The following is a 22,502-nucleotide window of genomic DNA, read 5'->3' on the forward strand; positions in this document are numbered from 1 at the left end:
AATGACAAAAAAAAACACACGCACACAAAGGAAACTTGATCCTGTGTGTCCTCATCTCTCACACGCACGCACGCGCGCGCACACACACACACACACACACACACACACACACACACACACACACACACACACACACACACACACACACACACACACACACACACACACACACACACACACACACACACACACACACACACACACACACACACACACACACACACAGAGAGAGTGTTAAATAATGCAGAAGGGAAACCCAGGCTGTTGATCTTCCTCTGCTATCAGTCAGCGTTCGTTTCTGTTATTTACATTATTTACAGATGATTGTTATTATTGATTATTTACAGATGATTGTTATTATTGATTATTTACATGACGATGATTATTATTTACAGTAGGCGGAGCTTCTTTGAGTCACGGCTTGGTGTTTTTGTAGAGAAGATCTTCAACCAGCTCTCTGACAGCAGCCGAGTCCTCAGCGTCTGTAGATGACATGTGATGTCAGTAACACTGATGACACTGTAACACTGTAACGCTAATGACACTGTAACACTAATGACGCTGTAATGCTAATGACAACTAATGATACTTTAACACTAATGACACTGTAACACTAATAACTGATGACGCTGTAACACTAATGACACCGTAACGCTTATGACACCGTAACGGTAATGACACCGTAACGCTAATGACACCGTAACACTAATGACGCCGTAACGCAAATGACACTGTAACGCTAGTGACCCCGTAACGCTAGTGACACCGTAACGCTAATGACACTGTAACGCTAATGACACCGTAACGCTAATGACACCGTAACGCTAGTGACACCGTAACGCTAGTGACACTAATGCTAGTGACACTGTAACGCTAGTGACACTGTAACGCTAATGACACTGTAACGCTAATGACACTGTAACACTAGTGACACTAACACTAATGACACTGTAACACTAATGACACTGTAACGCTAGTGACACTGTAACGCAAGTGACACGTAATGCTAATGACACTTAATTCTAATGATGCTGTAACACCAATAACACCGTAACACTAGTGACACCGTAACGCCAGTGACACTGTAACGCCAGTGACACTGTAACGCCAGTGACACTGTAACGCCAGTGACACTGTAACGCTAGTGACACTGTAACGCCAGTGACACTGTAACGCTAGTGACACTGTAACACTAGTGACACTGTAACACTAATGACACTGTAACACTAATGACACCGTAATGCTAGTGACAATGTAACAATGCTGTGTTGGACTCACCCACTCCGAGGGCCCTCAGCTGCTCTTTGAACCGTGGTCTACTCTCCAGGACTCTCAGCAGGTTGGTCGACTCCATTCGCTCCAACTGAACCTTCCAGTAAACGTGGATCTTATGGTTGAAGGTCACATAAACCAGACAAGGACTGTTCACGCCGTCCTTACAGGTGTACTGACCTACACGTACACGCACACACACAGCGTGTCAGAGCACGTTGTGGCTCAGTGCTGCCATCTAATGGTTGATTATAACAAACCTCTGTGTGTTACAATCCTTCCTACAGAGAAAGCTTAGTTCAGGGGCCAAAAACAGAGCAGTTTGATCTCTAGTGGGCCACAGATTTTATTGTGGGAAAATGAGAAATTTCGACATCACTGTGCCCTAGTTTACACTTTTAGTTATACATAAAACACTAACTATGTACGAAAGTGACAATATCCAAGCAATAAGTGAGAAATTTCAGTCCCAACAGGATCTTTACTTTAAATTTCTTAGATTTTGTGACCAATTTCTATTTAGTTAGGGGAAATATTAGGTAATAATTTAAAGAAAATTGAAGGATTTTGTAAGAATTTCAAGTTTTTTCACAAGTTTAAAATTAAAAATTAAGGCAATCATGCAATTTAAGCACCAGGAGTGTTGAGTTTTATTTACACCATTCTGTGGGCCGAATTTGATGCTCTAAAGGGCCGGATTTGGCCCCCGGGCCTTAATGTTTAATAATCTGATCATTAAACTAATGATCGTACAGTTGGAAGGTTTTGTTTCTTAGTAGTTTTTTTTTTACATTTATTAACGACTTGACAAACTTTGATGAAGTCTCACCGGCACAGAAGGCGTTGACATTCTCGTCGAACTGAAAGCGAACGACGGTACGATTGTGGTCGATGATGTAAGTCTGTCCATCCCAGGCGCACGCTACCACTTCCTCACGCCCGTCGCCCTGGAAACGCAGAGAGACTAGTATTTAAAAAAAACAGACGAGGAGTAAAACATGCTGTAGTTGATAATGCTAACGCCCTCAGTGGACAACAGGTCAACATCTTCTAATGTCAAACTGAACTAAGCGCATTCATTCATGAAGTGTGGATCACACATCTAAACAACATCTACGGTGCATGTATCTACATCTCTCTACGTACTCAGATTACACTCCTGATGTTAAACTCACAGTGACGTCGAGTTTCTGCAGAGCAAAGAGCTGATGATCCACCTGCACCGACCACAGTAGCTGCTGAGAGCTGTCCATCAGCTTCAGGGTCCCTGAGACACACAGAGTTAGATGGATGGATGGACTTTTCATTAAATTAGTGAATCTGAGATATCTACAGCTGGATGACGTTTTCTCTTTCATTTTTATTGTCTTCTGAGGGCTGAACTGGATGCTCGAAAGGGCCGGATTTGGCCCCCGGGCCTTGAGTTTGACATGTGTACTAAAGGATGAATGGATGTAATAAAGGATGGATGGACTCACCATCTAAGGTGCAGAGAGCAAACAGTCCACACTTTGAAGACTCCTCTTTGGATCCTGTTCAGACACAGAGAATCATTCCAACCAAGCCCGTAACCATAAACAACTACAACAACCATAAACAACTGTTATGAAAAAAATCACTTTCTAATGGTTTTGCTACAGCGATAAACATCCTTTAGCCTCATTCAAAGGGACAAAGTTAAGAAAGTTGTTCCCTCCCTCCCTTGTTATTCCACATTTTGTAAAAAGTCAGCTCCAAACGGACGAGTTGGATATCTGCTCCCTTATAAGACTCCTCCTCCTGACAACCCTGGCTCCTCCTACCCTACATAAGTACGTGAGCTCCTCCCTCTCAAACTGTTGTGCTAGTTTGAGCTCCATTAAACAACAGATAAACCCTCATCAGAGCCTCTAGGAACCAGTGGCTGGATTTTATCTTTGCTGGTCATGAACCAATTGAAATGGGCAATTTTTGTGCATTTTGTCTAGTTATCTTGTGTGTTTTTAGAATAACTATATTTTTGTTGTTCTTTCATGTATTTCTCTGTAATTCTGTCTGTTTTTGTAAGTATTTGCGTTTACTTTGGGGGCCACCAGTTGCTCACGTCTGGATTAGATTAAATTCTGTAATTGTGAACGTGTTCAGCCCAGCAGACTCAAAGGATGTGTAGATAAAGATGTGTGCGTGGGATTCTGTTGATCGTACACAGACTGCGTGTGAGTAGCCAGGATTGATTCATTCCTTTTCTGCTAAATCCCCTAAAGTTATTAAATAATAACGTGTTTAACCTTTGCTGATGCTGCCGATGAGGTGAGTGGAAACGTTTTTGTTGTGAATCCGCCCGGTGGTCAGATGGAGCGTTACGTCTCTAGAAGGTCCTTCACTGCAGCAGAGAAACCAAAATCAGAGCTGGAAAGGTCGAAGGTGATGAGGAAGTTCTACGAGACGCGTTAAGGTCTTCATGCTTTAGCTAGCAAATGGTTACGTACTGGAACAGGCTACGCTAATGTAACGTTACCTTGTTTCTGTTGGTTTTAGAACAAATTCTAATGTTAAAATATAATTTTTAGCGCCAATAAATGAATCAAATAAAAAATATAAATCTCAATAAATTAAAGCAAAAAAAAAAAAAAGTAAATTAAATTTAACAAAATAATAAAAACCCCAAATAAATAGAACAAAATGTATAAAATAAATGAAATTGAATATAATAAACAAGAATGTCTGAAACCAAATAAAATAAGTAAAATAAAATAATTTAGATAATAGAAATAAATTAAATTAAACAATAATTAACTGAATAAATAAAAGTAGAAGAAAAACACTAAAACACAAAAAACGAAAATAAATAATATATTACAACATGATCTAAATAAAACAAATAATCAAAGAAACAAAACAAAAGAAATAAAATAAAAGCAATAAAAGAAACCAAATAAAATAAAACAGAACAAAAAACAAACTTAATAAAATAATAAAACAAATTGAAATAAAATTCATGTATAAAACAAAATAAAAAATATTGAAAATAAATAAATATTTTAAAGAAAAACACAAAAATCACTAATATTAAAATAAAAACACAAAATAATTAAAAGTAATAAAAAAAACAAATCAAATAAATAATACAAAATAATTAAAATTGCTAAAATAAATTAAACTAAACAAAAAATAATGTAATCAAATAGCAGCGTCGTTACCTCCCGGCCACGGAGGGGAAGTCGTCTCCGGAGCCGCTGGAGTCCTGTTGAGTCCAGGAGCAAAGCAGGATGGCAAAGCCACAGCCCGGCTGGGACACCATGAGCTCCGGTAAACCCACGGGTCCAGGATTCACCGACAGGCTGTCCACCTGCAGAGAGCGGCCCACGCACATGCACACACACACAGAGAGAGAGGATGTAGGACACACTGGTTTGTTTGTCTGTGTGTGTGTGTGTGTGTGTGTGACTCCCACAGCAGTGAGTGGGGGCTACTGGTTCTCCTCACCTGTCCTTCCAGGAGCCACTTCTTCAGCAGCACCAGCTGACCCGAGCCCACCTCTGACCCGTCGGACGGCTCCTCCCATCTGAAGGCTCGCACCACCCGGTCCGTGTATCCCACCACCAACTCACTGCGTCCGTCTCCGTCTGTGGACGAAACAACTGTTGTTTGTCTGCTCTCACCAACAACTTCTGCTCGTAGCACAAACGTAACGACGTAGAAACGCATTAGTCACCGATGTCGCTGATGAGGATGACTTTGGTGTTGGCGGGAATGTGTTGGGTGAAGAACGGCCGCTGGTCATCGGACGGCAGAGCTTCGTGCTGACTGGACGAGTCTCCTTTGTTGGTGGCCGAGAGGTCAAAGAGGTGGAACCATCCTTCTGCTCCCACAGAGACTACCAAGTTCTGAGGGAACACGAAACACATCATCCATTTAACGTCATGGATTTCTCTGTAATTCTTAGATTTTCTGTGATTACAGATAATCAGCTACTGTACATGTTTGGTCAGAAGATGACATATTTACACCATTATTTCACTTTAAACAGACGGTTAAAAGTGTAGAAGGTGTTTCAAAGACATAAAGACAAGAAAAATTTCACAAGACCACTCAGACACGTTCGGTTTTATGGGACTTGGGTGTAGCGTTTCAAATTCTAAAGCATAAAGAAGATTTAAGTTGTTTGGGTTAAATGAGTAAAGCATTTGGTCCTGGTAGGGTCTCTAATGGAAAATGTCTCCTGGGGGAGGGGTCAGACAGAGAGCGGTTCAGACACCCCATGAAGAAAAACATCAATGTTCAGTGTACCCTTCCCAGAGTGCCACCGAGGCCCCTCCCTGGAGCTAGGGCCGGGGATCAGGCTCGTAGGCTTTTACCCATGGAGTCTGAAGCAGACTCTGCCAGTGGGTTCACCACCTGCAAGAGGGGGGCATGCGGTCGGGTGCAGTGAGGATCGGGCAGCCGACATAGGCTGGGTCCTTGGTGATCCAATTCCCGGCTACAGAAGCTGGTTCTAGGAACGTACAACGTCACCTCTCTGGTGAGAAATGAGCCCGAGCGAGTGAGCGAGGTTGAGAAGTTCCAACTAGATATAGTCGGTCTCACCTCTACACATAGCTAGGGCTCTGGAACCAGTCTTCTCCAGAGGGGTTGGACTCTCTTCCACTCTAGAGTTGCCACAGGTGACAGGCACCGAGCAGGGGTTGCAGTACTTGTTGCCCCCTAGCTCAGGGCCAGTATGTTGGAGTTTATTCCGGCAGACGAGAGAGTAGCATCGCTTAGCCTTGGGTGGGGGGATGGATCCTGACTGTACTTGACAAGAAAGGGGCGGAGCTTCACAGAGTAAAGTGAAGCGGGAACTAATCAGCTCCGTATTTTGGCGTGAGTGTTGAGTTGTCATTTTTTGGCAGTTTGGTCGGTGTCTCATGTGGTTCCAACGGTGTTTGAAGCGGCCAGGGGGGGAGGGAGGGCGAGCGGTGCACCTAATGAGCGGTCCCCAGAAACAACGTTCTTTACCTCACGAACAAAACATTTCATCTACATTCTGTCAATTTTGACATTCAACAGTAGATTTGTTTTCATTGGTCGATTACGTGATTCCGTCCGCTATTCCGTTGACATGGAATTTATGGGGCTCCAAACAAACACCATGTTAAGGCATAAGGGTGTCCATAAGTGCCCTTAGCACCAGGACACCTAGGCCACAGTTTGATGATCAACTTCGTAGCCGTGTCATCGGGCTTGTGAATATGTAGATTTGTGGAGTAGCATAGGAAAATTAGACTGAATCTGATAAAGTATTAAACAAACCTCAGCTGTCATTTAAACATAAACACATTAGACGATTTCCATGATTTCATGTAATTATGGCCACTTCAACAACACATCATTTTTAATTTTTTCTCTTCTGATTGCAGATAAAACAGAATTAAGAATAACCTGATACGGAATTTTTGAAAGATTTTAAAAGGAATATGTGAGGCCCTTTGAAGAATGTCTGTTTTTTATTCTAAAGCTTCACATTATATTTTCTTGTATACATGATAAACCATTCATTTGTCCACCGGTGTTTGAAGCCCCACCTTTCCTTTGTTGCAGACGTCTCCGACCGCTACACACGTGACCTGGAAAAAAAAACATCATGACATGAGCCGCGTGAACCAGGAAGTTAGTTACAAATGTGCACAAAATTACACCAATGACACACTAAGCAACAACAAAAATACAACACACACACACACACACACACACACACACAAAAATGACAATACGCAACAGCACAAACACACAGGACAACAATTACAACAATACACAAAATTACAGGAAACTACACAACACAACAAATTACTAAAAAACCCAAGGTCTCGTTTGGTTTTTAAAACGGCAATTCAGTGAAGTAACTGCTATAATGACAATAATACTTTGTAACCATGGTAACAATGAAGGAATGCTGACTCACCATCCCGATACAGCTCCGAGTTATCCACGGCCGGGAGTCGTCATTTTTGTAAACCAGCAGCTTCCCACTGGTGTCTCCAACGACCAGTTCATTCAGCTGCCCCCACACCACACACACACACACACACACGGACACTACACCAAACCCCCACACACACACACACACACACACACACACACACACACTACACACACACACACACACACACACTTTTCACTGATAATAAATAAATATATCCCTATAAAGATGTTAATCTAACTGAGATAAGTGAACCAGCAGGGCAACAGAAAATAAGAAGGAATGGTGATTCATCAGAATAGTCAAAACTCGTTTTCCTCAATTTATGGCAAGAAAATGAGTTTGTTGCTTTTTTAAACTGCAAACTCAAACAAACCTAAAAAAAAAAAATGGAGAAAATAAAGCTCAGATTTTTTGTTTCAAAATGTCTCCAAATTCGGTTTACATATCGCTGTTTTGTTTCCATTTCAGTGTCAAATTGTAATTTCCATTTGATTTAATTTCAAATGTTTTTTTGTCATTTTCATTTTGGGAAGTGAATTCCGTAATTTTCGTCTATTTTCCGCAATCAGAAACCATTTGAGGCTCTGAAAACTAAATACAAAGTTGTTTTTTTTTTTACATTTGTATAAACTGAGCGTCAAACGGAATATTATATGGGCCATTTAAAAAAAGAAGAGCAAACAGACAAAGAAATTAACACTAATTACACTAATAAAAAGATTAAAACTAAAAAAAAAGACCAAAAAAATAATTGAGACTAGAAAATAAAAAACACACTCAAATGGATAACAATATGATCTACAGCGGTAATTTTTGTTTTGTTTCTTCAGTGACCCTAATACTCTTCCGTAACTTCTACCATCAGAGGTGGAACGAAAAACAGCACACATCTATAATAAAATCTAATAGTTGCATTTTTCTGCCTGCGACCCACTGAAAACTGCTGCGCGACCCTATTTTGGGCTGAGAACCTCTGCTTTAATGACAGGGTTTGAATTCCTCCTGTTTGTTTACACTGACAGATAGTGACGTTAGGTTTAATTCTCGGTGTGCTTTAATGCGTTTCAGTGGCTGTAACGTCACAGTTTGTGTCGGTTTCCGGTTACCGTGTCGTTGTCTGCGTCTCCCAAACAGATCGCGTGCGGAAACAGATTCCCGCTGAAATCCAGGCTCACGCGCTGCACGTAGTTGACGGAGCGCATCGTTTTAAACTCCTCTGAGCGAAAAAGAAGCTTCAATGGGACGGAAACAAAGCCCCAGAATCCACACTTTACACCCGATGTTCAAAACCCGGGCTGTGAACCACATAAACGCGTGTTTTTAATCACTAACGTCACCCATCGGTTCACTATAAGGAAGTAAATAAAAACCACGTGACCGGAAATACTACGGCAGCTCAAAGGAGACAGAAAACTAATGTCTAGTCTTGTCGCTTTGATTTATCTGTTTTAAAGATTATTTATTTATTTAAAAAATACATATCTTTAAAAAAATCATCAACTTTCAGTGCCTGGATGATGAAAAACTAATATTTTATTTGTTGTTATTGTGAGTTTTATCCTCAGCCAAGTGTACTATGTAAGGAAAAAGAGATAAAAACTTAAATGTTAAAATTAGAATAAAAATATTAAACAAATTAAGCATACAGTCACCAATAATCGGGATCTGAACTTACGTAATGAATAAATAAAATTATTTTAATTAAATATCTTGAAATAAAATCAAACACAGTAAAATAGATAAAAACATAAATAATAAATAGAATAAAAACGTATATGTTAAATTAACTTCTAGTCAAACATGGAATCTATTCACTAAAAAGGATTTAAACTTACATAAGTAAAGTGACTTGTAATGACAATATTTAAAATACAATAAAATAGATAACTTACATGATTTATTGAATAAGGTACAATCTCAACAATTAAAAACGACACAAAATAAAAAATAATATGAATGGAAATCTTACATTTTCAAAGAGTAAATGAAAATAAAGTAATTACAGTCGTGTTTGCTTGATTACAGTAAATCCTTGTTTTAAAAAAAAAAATAAAAAATGCAGCGTCTATGTCCTCTAGGGGGCGTCATTGCATCACTTTCTAACAGGAGTGACTTTAGCTAGAAGACGAAATACTCAGACGTTTTTACTTTTTAACTAAAAAAATAGTTTATTTTATATATATATATATATATATATATATATATACATGAACTAAGTTTTTCAAGAAATGTAAAATACAATTTGGACGATCCTTCTTCGAATCTCATTAAATTAAAAAAAAAAAAAAAATAGTCCAATCACATATTTTAGAACAGAAATAAAACTCTTTATTAATAAAATGCAAAATAAAAGAAAAACATCACATCACAGGCCCCCCATTTTGGTAAACAGTATTATGTTGCTTATACAACTTCACTGGTTTGGTGTCACAACGCAACATTTTGAGAACTAATACAAGAAAACAGATACGACAACACATACACTGAACACAACAACAAAAATGAACAAAACGACTTCAGAAACACACAAAAATACACCAAATCAGTAAAAAAGCAACAACAAAATGACATAAAAAATGACTCCAAAACACAATCTGATGTAACCCCAAGATGACAATAACAACACTTTTTGCCCTAAATGACAGGAAAATATATTTAGAAAACAAACATAAAAACACATGAAACTTTCCTGTATTAATGTGACTCTCAGACCAGATTTTGTGGCCTCGCTGTGATTAAAGTTGTGTAAATGATGTATAACTATAACCTACATCCTGTGTGTAGTTGACTCAACAAACATGTTTCCCTCCAAAATAAAAGAGTTGAGTTCAGACATCCACAGAAACTCATACGTAGCTTTAAAACTCAGGAATAGATTCAACATCATCATAATGTTGTATTTAAAGTGTTGAATGTCTTTAGATTTGAAATACCAAGGTGTGAAAGTAAAAAACTGCTGGAAACGATAATGTTTTACCAGATAAATCTATAGTGTTTGCATCAGAGATCAATAAATCAAATATTATAAAAGATGGAAAAGGTTGAAACTGATGCTGGAAAATTTGTTTTGTTTTCGTCTGTAAAAATTCTGATATTGACATTGTTGGAAAAGTCAGTAAAATAATGGTCCATTGTTCTATGAATCTGTGATAACCACATTTATTTATTGATTAATCTGAATAATATCCACTGTTATCCAGGAAGTTTATTAATAGGGTCTGAAGGCCTGAAGGCCGTAGGAACCTATTGTAATTGTTCTTTTTCCTTTTATTATTCCGTATCGTTTCACCCCTTAGGATGCCCAAAGTTTCACCAAAATCATTTGGCGCAATGAAAAAAATTCCAAAAAATGCACACATTATATTATTATACTATAGATGCCAAAAATGCGATGGAACCGCACGACCGGCAGGTCTGTGTGATTAATATGAAATTCGCCACATATACTATTAACCCCAAGATGAGCACAAAGTTACATTATGACCACGCCCAAAACCAAACAGGAAGTCAGCCATCTTTGGTCAAAAAATGGCGTTTTGCCCTGGAAACGCATTTGTGCAAACTACTCTGAGGCACTCCATGCGAATCGCTTCAAACTCGGCCAGAACACTTAAGATTAAAAATCATCAAAAGAATTTGCGTATCTCGGTTTGGTCGTACGCGCATTACAAACACAACGCAAAAACGAACACAAACTATGATGGACCCGCACAACCAGCAGGTTTGTCCTATTCATACAAAATTCACCGCATATATTCTTGACCACAAGATGAGCAAAAAGTTACAGTATGACCACGCCCAAAACCAAACAGAAAGTCGGCCATCTTGGGTTAATGGTGTTTGCTCTTGCGCAAAGTAGTCTGAGGAGCTTCACTTGATTTGCTTCAAACTCGGCCAGAACACTTAGGACCCACTGAAGATTAAAAATCATCGGAATAATTTGCGTATCTCAAACGGTTTGGTCGTGGTGCGACTGGCGCCATTTAGCACGCCATAAAAAGAAAAATGCATATAACTTTCAAACGTATTCATATTTGATACACATGATGACGATCCATCCCTAAACAAGACTCAATGTCAAAATTACCCATCATGCCTTGCTTTAGCGGAAAGACGATATGTTGTGTTGACTTTAAAAGAGTGTTGGATGAATCTTCTAAGATGGGAGCAGGTCGCTGATGAATTAAAAACAGGCTGTGATCAATGGGAGGGGCCTATACACATCAAATTCACTGAGAGTGATTAACTGGTTGACCTTTTCATAGTGGGTTTTTTCAACTGGTGTCATTTTGTACGCCATAATAGAAAAACTGCTATAACTCTCATATACAACGTTCAAACAGCCTCATATTTGATAAACGTGATGACTGTCCAGTTCTAAACAAGATAGTGGCAGAAATGAGAGTAAAGTAACAAAAATGTATTAAAAGGAGCAAAAAATTAGGCAAGAAAAAGTGATGAAAATATGTTCAAATATGGCTAGTTTTGTGTAGTTGCAGAAAAATGATAAAAATAAGCAAAAATGGGCTCAAGCTGTTCAAAAACAATACGTAGTTTATTGAAAGCATCTGGCGACCTTCTCCCAGTGTCTTGCAACACCAAATGGGGTCCTGACCCCTAGGTTGAGAACCCCTGCTGTATACATACAAGTGTTTTTCCTTCATTCTTACAGTGATTTCTTGTGTTTCTTCTCCAGACGAGGAGGACAATATTCTGGTTTGTTCCCAGTATTCCCAGTTACATTCTGCCACACATTCCATTTCACCTGGATTCTGATCATTTTGCTTAAATCCCAAAATTAAGTTTCTCGTGAAAACACCAGAAATGTGTTGGAAGTTAAACACAAGAAATCACAGTAAGAATGAAGTAAAAACACTTCTACGGGACTCAATGTCCCACAATGCAATGCACCAACATGTTTCCAACAATGTCAAAACTTTTTAGCATAAATTTGAAGCATTTACATGTTTTTTTTCCCATCTTTGATCTTGGATTGATTGATCTGAAGCTTTTGTCTTTATCTGATCATAAATGATCATCTGCAGCAGTTTTAAATGTCCAAGTTAAACCAATAATTCCCAGGAAAACGTTTCAGTGAAAACAATGGAAGTGAATTAAAGACAATGAAGGAAATACATTTGGGCAAAAAAGAATAAAATTAAAATGTCCTAGATTTGACTTTAATAGCAAATATTTAACGTTAATCACATTATTGTATTTCATCTTTATTTTCAAAATTTCAATTTCAATTTCAAATTCTTGATTTGGCCAAAAAGACTTTTATCACGATTTTGTATTTTGAGTTTATTTTCGATATTTCTACTTTAGTTGCAACATTACATTTCAACTTTATTCACAAAATTTGAATTTTTATTTCAACATTATATTTCCACTTCATTCTTGAAATTTAGACTTTAATCTAAACATTTCAGCTTTATTCACAACATTTCGACTTTATTCTCAAAATTTGTGTGTGTGTGTGTGTGTGTGTGTGTGTGTGTGTGTGTGTGCGTGCGTGCGTGCGTGCGTGTGTGCGTGTGTGTGTGTGTGTGTGTGTGTGTGTGTGTGTGTGTGTGTGTGTGTGTGTGTGTGTGTGTGTTTTAAAAGCCGCTACTGGAGCAGAAAGAAAATAGGATCAAGTGACTTTAAAAGGATTGTGTTCACTATTCTGGTTTCTTTACGCGTGAATCCTGAGTTAAATTCTGCTGTTTTTGTTGGTTTTACGCGCACGATCGTGAGAATTTGAGGGTTTTCAGGTCCAACTTGATTTAAAAAAGTTTACGCACATAAATTGCGTGAAATAAAAGTTTCGTCCTGCTGCTACCTGTTGATTCTGGGCTTTTTTTACGCACAAGGATCGTATGAACTTCAGGAGTTTCGAGTGATTTTAGAGGATGAAATGTTTGGTTATTACAGTTGCAGAAGCACAACACCGTTTATATTTAACTTTACATTCTGGTTTTAGTTTTGTATGAAACATTCTGTCAATTTATTTATTTATCTAAATTTCCCGTGTGGGTGTAAAACGTCGTGTGTAGGAATATTCCCAGCTGTTGATTTAGTTATTTTAGGCAGAAAATAAGACTAACTTAAACTTAAAGTTGAAAAAAGCTTTATATTCCCACCTGTAGTGTTTTTTTTTTTTTTTTAAATCATTATTTTGCGCGTAAAATCTGAAGTGAAATGCAGATTCCCGTTGCTTTATGATGTTTTAGTTGCTTTAAACTCTAAACTGTGTGAACTTTAGAGTGTGAGTGATTCTCTTAGTTTATGACAGCTTTTATTGTCACCTGGCGACCCCCGCAGGATTCAGGAAACGCGTCTCCGCCTCTGTTTGCTCTGTGCCTGGAGTGGCACGCGTCCGGCGCGCGCGGCACACCGGTACCGTGGTGGGGAGGGGAGCACGAGCCCAAGGTGAATCCACGCGACAGGCGACAGGTGGGCGTGGCCTTTCCTCTCCTCATCCTCACTGTTGAAAAGCAGCGGGTCTTTCTCCAAGAACTCAGTCCGTCCACGTGAACGGCACGAGCGGGACGCACGTACGGCGCGGATTGTTTACAGAGCTGTTATTGTTATTGTTGTTGTTGTTGTTGGAGATGGACCTCACTGCCAAACCGGAGCTGTCCGCGTGCCAGGCGCAGCTCGTGCCGCCCGCCTGTCTGTTCTCCGGGAAACCCGGGCATCCCAAAGCGCAGAAGCGCACGCGCTCCTCGTCCCCGGAGCTTCTGCGCTGCAAGCGGCGCCTCAACTTCTCCGGCTTCGGCTTCACGCTGCCGCAGCAGCAGCCGCACGCGGTGGCGCGGCGCAACGAGCGCGAGCGCAACCGCGTGAAGCTGGTCAACAACGGGTTCGCGACCCTACGCGAGCACGTGCCCAACGGTGCCGCCAACAAGAAGATGAGCAAAGTGGAGACGCTGCGCTCCGCGGTGGAGTACATCCGGGCTCTGCAGCAGCTGCTGGACGAGCACGACGCCGTGAGCGCAGCCTTCCAGGCGGGCGTGGGTGTGCTGTCCCCGGGCATGTCGCAGGGCTACTCCGCAGACATGAACTCCATGGCCGGGTCCCCCGTGTCCTCCTACTCCTCAGACGAAGGCTCGTACGACCCGCTGAGCCCCGAGGAGCAGGAGCTGCTGGACTTCACCAACTGGTTCTGAGCGTCAGCGGCAGGTGAGAATCGAACCTTCAACCTGTGAATCAGAGGCTCAAGTTCTTTTCTTCTTAAATAATATGTTAAGGTTTCATTTATTTACTTTGAAACTAAAATTCCCTGAAAAAAGTCGTCTGAGCAAATGTAACATTAACATATTAATCATTCATTATTTTATCATTTCTACAGTTTTTATTCACAGACTTTGATATAAATTAAAGGTAAACATTAAAAAGGTTGATTTGAAACAACAGCAGCGTAGAAGGGAGACTCACCTGTCAGTGCTGAGTTTGCATCTTCTCCCTTTTCTCGTTATGGATCATTGAAGTTGCCTCAAAGTGTCCAGAATTGCGCATCGTCTCCAAACCATATCATCAATAGCTGCTCCTCAAATTTTCTACAGTATATGTGTAAACAAACAGTCACTGATCTAAAACTGTGTCTGAGCAACAGGAACCAAGAAATTAATCGGGTTTAAAATAATAATAATAATAATAATAAATAAATCCTTAAAATGGAATGACAGAAGTTCCCCAGATTCATCCACGGGAGCAGAATTACGCACATTTTACGCACAAAAACTTTTTGTTGAAATAATCCAGTTTAAGACAATTTCAGTCTAAAATGATGTGGCCACACTTTGGACACGTGTTGTACAAATGTAAACACAAGAAGAATCAGATGAGTTACCAAAAGAATGAGTAAACTATGAGGCTGGACATTGTCAGGTATATTTGATAAGCTGTAACTAAGATTTAAAGCTACTATTCGCATTTTTCTGATCATTTTGGCGCCCTCTGTGTCTTCAGGGAGTTGTTCCATATTCTTTAGGTGCATACAGTTGATTTGCTTGTGTTTTATTACAGAAAAAAGGGTTTGGGAAGTTATATCCTATATAGTTGGGAGCTTTAAACACATCCAAACCAGTCAAATTATTCAACCAAATATCGTCATTGAGGTGAAAATACTCATTCTCTGGACAGAAACCATAAGATAAAAAGACAAATTAATAATAGTTTCAAATAAATAAATTAAAATCGACGTCATTAAGTCTGGAGAGAAAGTTAATCAAAGTCCATCAGAATCACATGAAAACATTCAGTGGATTTTGCTGAATTTATGAGAGAAAAACTTGTGCTTTTTGTGCAGATTTCAAAGCGTGTCTATAACGTCTCCTTCTCTTTCTTCTCACGCAGGAACGCGGATCCACTTCACCGTCCATCGTCCTGCGCCCGGTTCGGTCCTCATGGGTAAAGACGCATGCGCAGACTCCGGCCTCGCACACACGGCCCGGCTCCTGAACAGCTCAGCCCGGGGGCCTCAAATCAGGGCCGAAGGATGTTTTCCTCCCAAAGGAGAAAGATGGGAATCCTGGAGAGACCCACGTGTAGAAACTCTCCCTCCTCAAAACTATTTAACGTCTCCAACTATGCGCCATCCAGCATCCAGCATCCCTCAGAAGTCACTCACACTTTTTTCTGGGAAATATATTAAGATATTTTTGTATGTAAGAGATTTATAGAAACTTTTGTACACATGCTTTTGTATATATTTTGTCTATATATATTATTGCCTATAAGCTGTTTCTATGTGTAGACGTGTAGTCTCGCACCGATGTGTCTTATTTAAAAGCAGAAACCGTGTTTTGTGGCACTCTGTGGTGTCACGATGATCAAAAGTTACGCAGCTGTTGTCCAAACGGTGCGCAATAGTCACACTGTCTTGTCAGCTCTACAACCTCTTCACACAAACAGATGATGGGAAAAACCATTCTCAAAACAATTTTTCTACACTTTATTACAAGAATAATAAAAAAGATGATTCTAAATAACTCAGTGGTGCATGTCTTGTTTTTTTTCTTGGTGGAAAATAAAGAGGTGAAAAAAAGCGCGATTTACGCACAATGTTTAACAGTTTTCAGCAGAAGCTAAAATCTAAGTGAGTTGTTATGGTAAAGAGTCTATGGATTACAGTTGTAGGAGAGAGAAGCAAACATTACGCACAAAAAAAGTTCTAACTAGTTTGCAAAATTACACACAAACGTGCAAACAAGTGTCCAAACTCCTGCACGCACTCCCAACATGTTTCAACCATAATCACAAGACGTGCACTTTAAGCACGTCTCCACTTTAAAGTTTTACTTGTCCATATCAAAAATGCACACAAAAGACAATTATCTTTAAATTACAGACGTTTTACGTAGGAAACAACTTTCAATATGTGTGGTAGATATTTCCATATAAGTCATAATTAAACCTCTAAATACATTCAACATGTGACAAAATAATTCACTTGCGTTTTACGCACTGGACATAAGTTGTTTTTTGTATAATCACATTAAATTGGATAAAGTGAAGAATCCATTTGGTGAAAGTCCCAAGATTAAGTGAAGTTCCGCTGATATGAAGAGGCTGAATTTACGCACGAAACCACCTCCCACTTGCTGAGCACCTGATGAAAAGTTTCATGAAAAAAAGGTGGATTTTACGCACAGCGTGGATCAACTCAGACAATGAGCAACACTTGGAAATACGCACGATTTTACGCATCTGTTAAACTTTCAATTAACTTGATGTCCAACTCCATCCTCTGACTTCCTTCTAAGTGTGTCAAAAACGTGTGCGTTTAAGTCAGTACTTCACGTTTTGCTCTTTGCATCAACGAGTGGATTACGACGTGTGTGTGCCAGTGACGTCATGAGGTCGCGGCAGGCTGGATGAAGACAAGGAGAGAGACTTTCTGTACAAACCAAGTGTGACAGGTAGGTAGAGGCCTCCGCTGGGCGCGTGGCGGCTTTAATGAGGGGGAGGAGCTTCGGGGGGCCTCGAGACACAGAGCCTAACGTGCTGAAGCGCAAGGTTTGGGTCAAAGAAATACAAAAGGTTAATTAGAAATAACGATTTTAGATTTGAATTTTAACTCATAAACATAGATAATAACACATTTCAAGCAGCCACTGACCGTATACACAGTGTTGTGTTCAAGGTCGGTGGGAATTTTCTGGAAAAGTAAAAAGGATCATCTACTGTTTTTACAAATGTTCTTATTATCTATGTCTAACAAAACACATTATTATGTACTGTATACATTTAATGTCCTTTTAAAAATGTCTCTACAGTTTTAGCGCTGTGTTCCTCCATCTTGAAATCACGTGATCGATGATGTCACACGGCCCCACTGCCTGTAAACATCCCATTGTTTTCTATTGGAGTGAAAGATTCAGCCTGATTTTTAGATCATTTACCAGATTTTTTGGTCAAAATGACAACGTGTGCTGCTTTTGGTTGCTATAAAAAACAGGAAAAGTTAAAAATGTTGATGTAAATCTCCTTTGTTTACAAAAAGAGGATAAAAACAGTTGTGACCCAAAAAATATCTGGGCGACAGTTCCAACTCCACCTTTTGGGTGGGAGTCCTTCAACAGTCCTTGATAACTTGCTAACTTCAGCCATCAGAGCATGTCAGCACACTGTTTACGGGAGAATAAAGTTCCCTTAGGAGAGCTCTTCTTCTCTGCTTCATTGTCCACTACCAAACCACAGAGTTGGAACTGTTGCCCTGATTTTTTTTTATCACAACTGTTTTTGTCCTCTTTCTGTAAAAAAAAAGAGGTGTAGATCAACATCTTTAACTTTTCCTGTTTTTTTATATCAACCAAAAGCAGCACACGTTTTTATTTTGACCAAAAAATCTGGTAAATGATCTAAAAATCAGGCTGAATGTTTCACTCCAATAGAAAACAATGGATGTTTACAGGCAGTGGGGTCGTGTGACATCATCAATCATGTGATTTCGAGATGGAGGAACACAGGCTCTAAAACTGTAAAGTAGTCCAGTTTTTAAAAGGCTATTAAAGCTCGGGTAGGCACTTTCCTCCAGATACACTTTTTAAGTTTTTGGTTGAAATTGTCTTTATGTCCTGACAGAAATTAAGATCTTATGTGTTCTGAAAAAGGAACGAAGAAAATCCATCATCTGTAGCAGCTGTAAACCTGCAATAACTTCAACCAATGGAAAAAAACAAACCTTTCTTTTTAACCAATCACGTGTCAGTCTCCCTGCTCGTTCTCGAACCCTCACATGCACGTGCTCACACTGAAAGTGCGTCACCGCTGACAGAGTTTAGTTACATTTTGAACATATATAATGAGACATGAGACAACGATGTTTCTATACAATACAAGTGATGAGCTGAGCTCCTCTTCTGCAGCAGCTGTGAGCATGTGTGTGAGTGAGACGGAGCACAGGGGGGAGGGGGGAGGGTGGTAAAGGCGGAGCCATCGGGGAAGCTACATTCAAAATCATGCTAGCTTTTGAAAATTGCCTACCCTACCTTTAAATTAATATGGTGCATAATAATGTGTTTTGTTAGACATAGATCTACTAATAAGGACATTTAAAAGATTTTAGGCCACATTTGTAAAAACAGTGGACGATCCCTTTAAATACGTTTTAATGCTCAGAATTTTCTGGAAGAATTGTCGCCGTCGTTGTTCAGCGGGTTGGAAACGACCGTCTTGTGGACCAACATGAAGAGCGGCAGGTGGGCCAGGAAGTCCAACAGGTCCAGAGGTGGTTTCCTCTGCAGATCCCGGAGAACGGCGTCTTCTCGCTCCAGACGGATCCCTCCGGCCTTCAGCTCCAGCAGCAGCTGATCAGCGCTGATCAGACCGCTCTGATCCTCCACGAGGAACAGGAAGAGCTGCTGCAAAACAAGAGCGAGTCTCACTGCTGAGTGGGATCACTGGAGCCCTCTAGTGGGCGCCGTAAACACGACAGCAGCAAAGTAGAATTAATAACGTAAAAATATGAGAAGGAATTACATTATTCTAAATATTTTTATTAATCTGACAGCAGATACAGTTTTCAAAAGCCTCAGTTTGCAGCTGTGGACAAAAAGACAGAATGACAACAAAATTACACAACAAATAAGCACAAAAAAGACACAAAACGACAACAAAAACACACTGAAGAATTTGAAAAACACAAAACAACAACATAAATTCAAAAACGCACAAAAAACTACAAAAAACGAATACTCAGCATGAATCGGAACAGTAAATACACAAACGACTCACAAAAACTCACAAAATAAGAATACCAGACAAACTAACAAAAACACACAAAGCAAACTGAGGAATACACAAAATGACAAAAACAACAGACACTCATAGAAAAATGAACGACTCCAAAACTGGCAAAAAATACACAAAACTACTACAAAAATACACAAAATTATTCCAACTAAAAAAAAATACACAAGTTGAGAAAAACAGACAATACAACAACAAAAACACACAAATAACAAGAATACACAAACTGAGAATAAATACACATCAATGACTCCACAGACTGACGAAATACAGAACAAATTAACAAAAACAACTCCAAAACTTGCAAAATATACACAAAACAACTGCAAAACTACACAGAATTATTAATTAAGACAAACAATACAACAAAAATACACACATCAGGAACAATACAATAAAAAAAAAACACAAAGCAACAACAAGAAAACACAAATTGACAATAAATACACAAGACAAAATACAACAAAAATACAGAACAAAGCAACAAAAACTCACAAAGTGACCAGAGAAATACACAAAGCGAAAAAAATATGACCAAAACACACAATAAAACAAAAACGACAACAAAAACAAAAGTACACAAATGCAACAACAAATACACACAAACGGCTCAGAAAACGAGAACAAACTAAAACAACTGGTAAAGTTGTGTCATCAGTATTAAGTCATTGTGTTTATAATTTATTGTGTAAAGAGGTGTTTGTGTGTTTTAATCGTTGATTGGTCGGAGAGGGTCAGAATGTTTTAGCTCCGCCCCCTACAGGCGCTCTGAGATGAGCTGATTAGGACGTGTCCACTTTAATGAGATTAGAGCCTGGCTAATCTGTTTCACAAAGACTGTCTTTGTGCTGCTACCTGCGCCGCCTTCAAAGAGAGGCCCCCACCCAACACAAGGAGCACCACTGGCCCCCAGTTCCCAGCATGCACTGGGAACCAGTGACAGACTAACACTGGTTACCTTCGCTTTGAACAGCTTCACCTCCAGAGAACGGAAGTCCACGGTGGAGAGGAGGGAACGCAGGAAGTCACTGTAACACACACACACACACACACACACACACACACACACACACACACACACACACACACACACACACACACACACAAGTTCCTTGCTTTTATAGAGAGATGTGTAATATATGAACAAGCACACACAAAAAAACCTAAAGTGTGAACGTAGCCTTAGCCTCACATCAGTTTCAATCAAAGAACAAACGATCAACCAACCAACCGACCAACCAACCAACCAACCAATCAACCAATCAACCAACCAACCAACCAACCAACCAACCAACCGATCAACCAACCAACCAACCAACCAACCAACCAACCAACCAACCAACCAACAAACCGATCAACCAACCAACCAACCAACCAACCAACAAACCGATCAACCAACCAACCAACAAACCGATCAACCAACCAACCAACCAATCAACCAACCAACCAACCAACCAACCAACCAACCAACCAACAAACCGATCAACCAACCAACCAACCAACCAACCAACCAACCAATCAACCAACCAATCAACCAACTAACCAATCAAATAAAACAAACTAACAAATGAATAATGAAAACTAACTAATACGGAAACGCCCTCCCTGGGTGAAATATTGGGGTAAAAAAGCCAATGTTTTTTCAGATTTTTATAAAAATTCTCTAGGGTCCCACAGCCCCTCAAATCTGACCACTGTTCATTAAATAATGATAATATATGCATGTGGAAAACGTTCATTTATTTCAGTTGAAATAACATTTAAATCATGCAAAATGGAAGAAAAAGGTGGAATTCAAACATATTTTCAGGTTTTATTTTATCATTGTGTTCCGTAATATAGTTTTTACATGAAAATGATGAAATATGACATAATGTTAACCCCAATAACACCTACCCACTGTCTGTACTGGTTAGTGACATCAGGTGATAACCGTCCCATGACTTTTAATCACTGCCATATAGTAATAGAATAATAATGTTCTACCTTTTGCCAGGTGTTCATAAGAGATGAACAACTGTGTGATCATTGTGTCATAGAGTTATCAACATACAACCAACCTGGACATTTGACCAGAGGCATTAACGGGTTGTGTGGGACGCTAGAGAATTGTTTTAAAAACCTGGGAAAATTAATGAGGCCAGAAAGAACACAATTTCACCCAGGGAGGAGTTTTCATAGCTTGGTAAGAGCCAGATTGATGTGTAGCCCCTCCCCCTAACTCCACTGTGTCTGTGTCTGATGAATCCTTGAAGGGAGGGACATAGACAGAATGCTTGAAGCTGATTGGGTGAAGCGCCTTACCACCATGATTTGTTTTAGCCAATCACACGATGACAACTGATGATGTCGTCATCGGCATGTGCCGCAGCGATGCCGCTACAATGGTTTTACCGTTCAAAAATGCACAAAGCGCCTCTCGTTGTTGCTCTTTCAGAAATAAATTCTGGATTTTTCTAAAACTGAGTTTATAACAGTTTCCACACGTTCATCCTCCTGCGTCGACATTTTTCGATTCTGATTCAGAGCTATGCTAATAGCGGTAGCTCAGCTAGTTCATCTCCCTGTAGCTACGCATGCGCTAGTTTTGCTTCGGCGCTTCTGCCTTCGTCACACCCGCATATCCCGCCCTAAACCACAACACTTTCTGTAACCTGACTCAAACACAGTCTTTTTCATTTTGCACTTTCTGCACATAATTCAACTGTACAGTTGACATTTTATATAAGTATAGTTATATTTATATTGTTTTTAATAGATGTGGCTTGTATAATATATATTGTTTGTATATCTGGAGCTTAATCAAAAATAATTTCCCCCTTAAAGTATTTCTGATTCTGATAATCTAAGAGATGCATTCAAAAGATAATCTAAGATAATTCAAGTTAGGATAAATTAATTTAGGATAAAAGGTCATTTAAGTTCAAAAGATGAGGTTATTTATGAAAGTCAGGTTATGATAAATTGGGATTTGTTGAGACAAGGTCGGATAATAAAAAGGTTGGTTGCGTTCGTCTTCAGGTAAATTCTGAGTGTCGCGTTAAAGCGA

General features: G+C 39.5%; 3 protein-coding genes across 3 annotated transcripts in view; 1 reads left to right on the plus strand and 2 right to left on the minus strand.

Annotated features, from left to right (window-relative positions):
• Positions 1–128: 128 nt before the first annotated feature.
• Positions 129–8,594, minus strand: itfg2 (integrin alpha FG-GAP repeat containing 2). The gene is made up of 12 exons (XM_028449716.1): positions 8,320–8,594; positions 7,193–7,288; positions 6,816–6,857; positions 4,967–5,138; positions 4,738–4,877; positions 4,452–4,600; positions 3,540–3,634; positions 2,751–2,804; positions 2,448–2,539; positions 2,102–2,219; positions 1,279–1,452; positions 129–482 (listed from the first exon to the last, which is right to left on the minus strand). The coding sequence occupies exons 1-12, from the start codon at positions 8,413–8,415 to the stop codon at positions 415–417; spliced, it is 1,296 nt and encodes a 431-aa protein (XP_028305517.1). The 5' UTR covers positions 8,416–8,594; the 3' UTR covers positions 129–414.
• Positions 8,595–13,733: 5,139 nt separating this feature from the next.
• Positions 13,734–16,220, plus strand: ascl1a (achaete-scute family bHLH transcription factor 1a). The gene is made up of 2 exons (XM_028450805.1): positions 13,734–14,380; positions 15,557–16,220. Exon 1 carries the CDS (start codon positions 13,810–13,812, stop codon positions 14,365–14,367), a length of 558 nt encoding a protein of 185 aa, XP_028306606.1. The 5' UTR covers positions 13,734–13,809; the 3' UTR covers positions 14,368–14,380; positions 15,557–16,220.
• Positions 16,221–17,349: 1,129 nt separating this feature from the next.
• LOC114465248 (uncharacterized) overlaps positions 17,350–22,502 on the minus strand; it is a 75,603-nt gene continuing 70,450 nt past the window's right edge. Inside the window, exons 16-18 of the mRNA XM_028450128.1 lie at positions 20,412–20,481; positions 18,810–19,065; positions 17,350–17,360 (exon numbers count right to left, since the gene is read on the minus strand). Of these exons, the coding sequence (XP_028305929.1) occupies positions 18,820–19,065; positions 20,412–20,481 (316 nt within the window). The 3' untranslated portion in view covers positions 17,350–17,360; positions 18,810–18,819. The remainder of the gene's footprint in view (positions 17,361–18,809; positions 19,066–20,411; positions 20,482–22,502) is intronic.

This window comes from Gouania willdenowi, chromosome 6 (assembly GCF_900634775.1).
Source record: "Gouania willdenowi chromosome 6, fGouWil2.1, whole genome shotgun sequence".
Classification (NCBI taxonomy): Eukaryota; Metazoa; Chordata; class Actinopteri; order Blenniiformes; family Gobiesocidae; genus Gouania; species Gouania willdenowi.

Excerpts from the sequence above, each read along its gene's own strand:
- itfg2 (XM_028449716.1), bottom strand. The coding sequence starts at position 8,415 with ATGCGCTCCGTCAACTACGTGCAGCGCGTGAGCCTGGATTTCAGCGGG. Across the intron at positions 2,540-2,750 it reads TGCTCTCTGCACCTTAGATG|GGACCCTGAAGCTGATGGAC; the intron begins GTGAGTCCATCC and ends TGTGTGTCTCAG. Across the intron at positions 2,220-2,447 it reads TGCAGAAACTCGACGTCACT|GGCGACGGGCGTGAGGAAGT; the intron begins GTGAGTTTAACA and ends CTGCGTTTCCAG.
- ascl1a (XM_028450805.1), top strand. The coding sequence starts at position 13,810 with ATGGACCTCACTGCCAAACCGGAGCTGTCCGCGTGCCAGGCGCAGCTC.